This window comes from Acyrthosiphon pisum, chromosome A2 (assembly GCF_005508785.2).
Source record: "Acyrthosiphon pisum isolate AL4f chromosome A2, pea_aphid_22Mar2018_4r6ur, whole genome shotgun sequence".
In the NCBI taxonomy this organism is placed as follows: Eukaryota; Metazoa; Arthropoda; class Insecta; order Hemiptera; family Aphididae; genus Acyrthosiphon; species Acyrthosiphon pisum.
Window position 1 is genome coordinate 51,701,087 of NC_042495.1, and position 6,552 is coordinate 51,707,638.

Genomic DNA, 6,552 nt, shown 5'->3' on the forward strand with positions numbered 1-6,552 from the left:
AAACTGATCAAATAATCAACGATTTGCCAGAAAAAGTGTATGTAGAAAAAAGCATATGTACTAATATAGTTATTTCAAATAATGTATTTCCTCTCTTTAAAAATAATATACAACTTAATTTTAGTAAATTGTATTGCTCATTTAAGTAAAAATTACAATTTCAAGTTCTTTTACTATCTCAGTCTTACTAAATTAACTTCGCTTTTATTTTAAATACCCATCTTTGTAAAGGATCATGTATTAAAAATGGTAAAAACTATTTTTATTAATTTTGCCTTTAACATTTTGTCTATTTTTGAATAATTATATAATATGCTATAGTTTTGTCTTGTGTATGCTAGTTTAAAATGTTGATCTAAGTGTATAGGAATATAATTTGATTTGACAAAAAGTTTCCTTATTTACAAGTTACAAACTTAAATAAGTAATAAAAACAGTTAGCCTATATAGACAAAATATGTACCTATGTAATAGTTTTTAATTTTTATATTCATTATTATTATATAAAAATAGTTTTTTGAATAAATTTAAAGTTAAATTATATTAAACTTCAATGAATTTAGGGGGGGGGGGGACTAGAGTCTCAAGTGCCCAGAGGGTCTATATTGGAGTTGCTTTGATAATGGTTGGTGGGTCGGTGGTCATCGCTATTAATGTTCGACCCATGTTAGTAAGATTGAGTGTGCGCCACTGCCGGCAACCAATAATTATTATTATAATAGCTTCAAAACCCAGGGCAACCATTTAAAAACAAAAATGTCCAACGGAAATCTCAAAATTCCTGTTTGAACACCTCCCGGGGTTGGTTCTCTCCCTTTTTAAATTAGCCTATCTTCTGCTCAGAGGTATAATCTATCTATATATATAAATATCTGATCCCGTTCACTTCGTTGCCCATTAAAATTGCCAACTCTATATGAATAATAATTCTACATATCACCATGGCAACCATTTATATACAAAACATTTTATCGGACATTTCAAAATAATATATAATTGGTTGCCATGGTAATATGGAGACACACACGGACGGAAATCTCTAAATAATATATAAATGGTTGCCATGGTAATATGGACACACACACTGACACACATACATTCATTTATATATATATATAGATAATATCTGCTGCAGCGTGGTATATTATATATAATACTATTATGAGAATATTATTATGATCGTTATGTGATTTCCGACAAAACTAAACAAGAATACTGCAGTATAGGCAGTGCCGCATTTAGACATTTTGCGCCCCGGTGCAAAAAAAAATTGGCGCCCCCTAAGCTCCGGTGAAAAAAATTGCTTCCCCCTAAGGAGCCTACCCACGGAAAATATGGAAGATAGACCTTTTAGATTTTGAGCACAGAAAAGAATATTTGTTTTACAATGTGTGCTTTTTTTACAAATATGTTTATATGCAAAGATACATTTGAATTTATGTCACCTAAACCTTGCTTATAATTCATCATATAAATTGTTTTTTTTTTTAACATATTTAGGTAGGTTGTAGGTATTTCATGAATAAATAAAATAAAACTATATAAAACTATGCAAATTAATATTAATTAAAAAAATGTCAAACAGCATAATAGTTAAGTAGCATAATAGCATTAGTATAATACTAATATACTACAAAATTATACAATTTATTTTAATAATTCACAAGTAAACATATTTCTGGCCACAACATTTTGGCACCCCTAAAATACTGGCGCCTGGGGCATTTGTACCCAGAGCCCCCCCTTAAATTCGGCCCTGAGTATAGGATAGAATAATAAACAATAATTCTAACACATTACACATATTATATATAATACATTGTATTACTATTGTTTAAGTTCTTAACCTATAATTCGTAATAAAAGGCCTTGTCCTTGTATTAAAATGGAAAAAGTAATTAAAAAAATAATAAAAATAATCAGTCACGCATATATATACTATATGTATCGCAATAATATAATATTTTTATTGTAGAAATAGTTCTGTAATAAAATACTGGTACATTATTACATATAATATACAACGAGTGAATAACAATAGTTATTGCTGTTTTTTGATATTTTCTTTTAAGAACGTAATATTTAATATTGAAAATAATAAAACGATATCCCGGTGAATCAACCATATTGGTAACTTACTACCTATAATATAATTATTAATGGTTCATGAGTTATTTTAAATTCAATCAGAAAGTTTTTTTTTTTGAGAAAATATCATTGATTTCATTGTATATTACTTTCACACGTGCAGGTCACGTGGATAATAAAAATAACAAATCACAGTTTACCGTACCCTATAAAAATGATGACTGTACTACGTGTCTACGTAACATATATATACGACGTAAAATTATATTAATATAATAACAGCCACATTATTAACTTTGCACTTCGTTACAGTCTACAGACATTTATCAATTTTGTTTTACCATATACTACTAAAATACAGCTATATATATATATATATATATATATATATATATATATATATATATATATATATGCGTATTGCGTATAACCTTCATATAGTTACATCCATATTCCATGGTTGAGGAGTACCATATAGGGGGAACTTACGCATAACTCTTCTGCCTTCTGCCCTCCAGGCTAAGTCTTCCCAAAAGTTAATTCAAAATGATGATTAAAATCGGGAATGTTCAGTATAATCAAATCCATTCTGGAAATTGATTTGAAATCACATTTATGCAGTTAAGGAAATACATTGAGATACAATATTCTAAATATTCCTATCCCATTCACCCCTTCAGTAATATTATGCACATACTGTTTAATGTAATAATACTACCTATAATTTTCAAATATTACAATTTCCACGTTCAAACTGCTAAAAAGGCAGTTTGATGCTGGTACGATCAATTATCGTATACTAAAAAAGTTGAAATTACTTTTAATAATTTTATTACGAATTATTTACTGTATTTCAAATGTAATGATGTAGTCATTAAAAAAACGTATAGAACTTAATGGCTGATTATGTATGTTACATATAGTACCAGGTTGTAAATGTGTATTGTGTATACAACAGATTACATAAATACACAATATATATTATCTGTGAGGTACTTGGATACTTGGATTGCTCAAAGATACTATACTAAAAAATTAATGTCATTAACCATATTATCTAAGTATTAAATTAGTTTTTTATTTTCAAAATAAAACTAATATTTTAAGGGTAAAATAAAATATAAAGAATTGGTATTATTTAATAAAATACAAATAGTCTATAAATTAATATAAGGCATACACATAAGCAACACTAATTTGATCACAGGTCTGTCAAATATTTTTAGATTATGTTGGTCCTATGTGCAGTTGCGTGATGAACGGGGTTTTATGACGCCTAGGTTCCGTGGTAGAATTTTTTTTTTGGTGGGGTGGGGTGGTTGGATACATTATAGTAACCAAAAACCAATAACATAAAATTAAAATATTTACAATCACATAATAATATAATAATATGACGTACTATATTATATTATATTAAGGGGATAAAGATTGGTATTACTCAATGCAACTATTTGTATTGTTAGCTCTAGTAAAAATATAATATTTCTTCATTTGAACTTTAAATAATATGTAACTATCATTTTATTTTAATTGGAAAAAAATTTTGAGGAAAAATCCATTAGAACAAATAATTATATACCTTCAACTAGTTCAACTATATAACTATTATATTATACTAAATATTTTAATTTAGTTAAGACTCTATTTGAAAGTGAGTGCCTTTATAAATCAGTTAGTCGAATGTCAAGGTTTAATGTTAATTACCGACAACATTCTATACATATATAAATATATTATGTCCACAGATAATTTATAAAAGCATACAACTCATGGAATAAAAAAAATATAAACAATAAACTTAAGAATATAAACTTCTTTTTTCTCTTCAAAAGTACATATGTAATTGTATATATCTTAAAAGCTAATGACCTATGCTGTCGAAGCTATAATGTTCAATATAAAAAAAAAAAAAAAACAATAGATATTTTTTAAACAAGTTTATTAGAAGATTCTAATCATCAGTGATGCTAATTTCAACCTTAATTTCCTGCCGAATAGTGGTACAACTCACGTAAGGTATTGTAAAGGATAATGATAGTTAATAGTTAGTTAAATATACGCAATATGCTTGTAGGTACCAGGTACCTTTATATGTATTCTTCACAGAAGAAAAACATTCCATCCACGCTTAATTAAATTCTCGACATAATTTACAGTTCTAGTTTTCAAGACTAAAAATGTATAAAAAATAATAATTACATCACCTGTATAAATCATTAAATCATTATTCGTTTCAAAAATAAATATTATGATGTTACAATAAAAAATAATGAAAAAATACATGAACACAATATTATCTATCGAATTCATGGGTAATACATAAGTATAACAAGTAGGTATTTACAATGACCGCTAGTTATATCGGATTTAATATAATATTATTTTAAATATTTTAAATTGTTTTTCGGATAAATTTGTAGTTTGTAAGAATATAATACCATTTGGTATATCTTGTATTTGGCAAAAATTTTTTTTTTGACAATTTGGTATTATTTCATTCATACGAATATAATATAATATAATATAGATATTGTCAAAACAATCACATACCTCTATTTTATTTTTTAAACTAAAATTATATAACTTGAGGATGTCTCACACTTATTTTTTTATAGGGTTACGTTTTTAATGAGTAGGTACCTACCTACCTAAACAACGTCTACTTCTTGCAACTGTATATTTGTGTACCTACACTGCTGCAATACATACCTATATAATACATACATATGGGAATGTTCCCACACATTTTTGAATTTGATATATTACGTGTATAATTCTTTTTTCTATGTTATTTTTACTTGAACGATTTCCAGTTATTCAACATTATACTAACGAATCGTGTATATTTTCAGATTTTGCTGAAAATCATAGATGGATATCAAAAAAACACTGTAGCAGCAATGATATACCAACAGAAATATGACCAGTGATCCTCACTTCTTAAAGGCCCTCAAGAGACATCCGGACAGGAGAACTTTGCAGGTATGCACACGATAAACCTACTGAATTGCATTACACCAGTGCACTATGTAACTTATATCTATACTATTATTATTAATTTTAATTTGCGTTAAATAAATATAATAATTCAAACTATTAATTTCTGCAATGATTACAAAATACAATAACTATTGTAAAATATCGAAAAATATTAAAATATAATTCAAGTAGGTAATTTGTTTATATGATTATACCTATAGCCTATAAAATTATTATTATCGCTGCATAAATTAACCTATTTCACCTATGAATGTATAGCGATTAAATATACATGTTATAATAATTATAACTAGGTAGTAGATATAAATTATTAATAGGTATATATAAATGATATTATATTGGTTAAAAAATTAACAGTTGAATAGTTTTAATTAATTTAAACAATATTTAAAACATTTTCTAATAACACTAATATTATTACTTTACCGTTATTGGGTCGCTGGTCGACGAGGGTCCATTTTACATTTTTCCCCGACGTCGTTCCTACGGTTATTTCCATCTAAAGTTTAGAGTCTAATCAGTATAAACGTGTATTCTTTATAGTCCAACGAACTGCCTATCGTCATCCTATATTTTAACTACATACGATATACCATACCTAAATAATATAATCGTGTGAACATGTTTTTTGCGGCATACCTATAACTTAATGAGATTTATTATATCCATACAATTAAAATAATTTAAAAAGTCTTCACCGATTATATTTTTAGATTTTGAGCGTAGCAAAGAATATATAGGTATTGATTTAATTTAATGATGAAGTGTTTTTTTTTATTTTTTTATTTTTCTATCTGTACCTTTTGGAGCAGGAAAAAAGATATATACTTAGATATATAATTTGGTACAATTTCTGTTGATCTAACAAACAAGAGTGGCGGGGAGATAAATTTTATGCTGTGGACTGGCGGGGCGATAACAAACAAGTACCTATAATTTCAATATTTTTCTGGTAGGAAAGCGAATCTAGTAGGTCTTTATTGTTGGGAAGGGGAGGCTTAAAGTAAAAATTGTTCAGTACTTTTCTCGTCAAAAATTGGGAATTTTTCGGCAAAAAAAACTCTAAATTCTTAACCAGATACATTTTCTCTTATTCTTTTTTAAAAAAAAAAAAAAAAAAAATAGCGTTTATTGAAAATTAACAATCTATACAAGTTATGTACAATGAGTAAATTGGAGGAGGGATGACAATGATGGGGCTCACAGTTGAGCTACCTTTTAGTGAGTCTTAAATCTAATTAAGTAAGTGTAGTATTTTAGATAAGGTCTCTGGACCAATTTCTGTTAAGTCGGCGGGTCATATTCTTATAATTCAAAAACGAATAACCGTAGATACATGATATTATTTTCACCAAATGTATATATCTAAACATATTAAATTTCCATTTTTATTTTAGATTCTGAGTGGAACGATGATTGTATTGATTTTACAATGATGTGTGTTTTTTTTATTTTTTTTTG

The 6,552-nt window shown here is 27.0% G+C and overlaps 1 protein-coding gene across 1 annotated transcript in view; it reads left to right on the plus strand.

Annotated features, from left to right (window-relative positions):
• LOC100162402 (rap guanine nucleotide exchange factor 2) overlaps positions 1 to 6,552 on the plus strand; it is a 93,282-nt gene that overhangs the window by 23,696 nt on the left and 63,034 nt on the right. The window contains exon 2 of the mRNA XM_029489625.1: positions 4,944 to 5,073. Within this exon, the coding sequence (XP_029345485.1) occupies positions 5,011 to 5,073 (63 nt within the window). The 5' untranslated portion in view covers positions 4,944 to 5,010. The remainder of the gene's footprint in view (positions 1 to 4,943; positions 5,074 to 6,552) is intronic.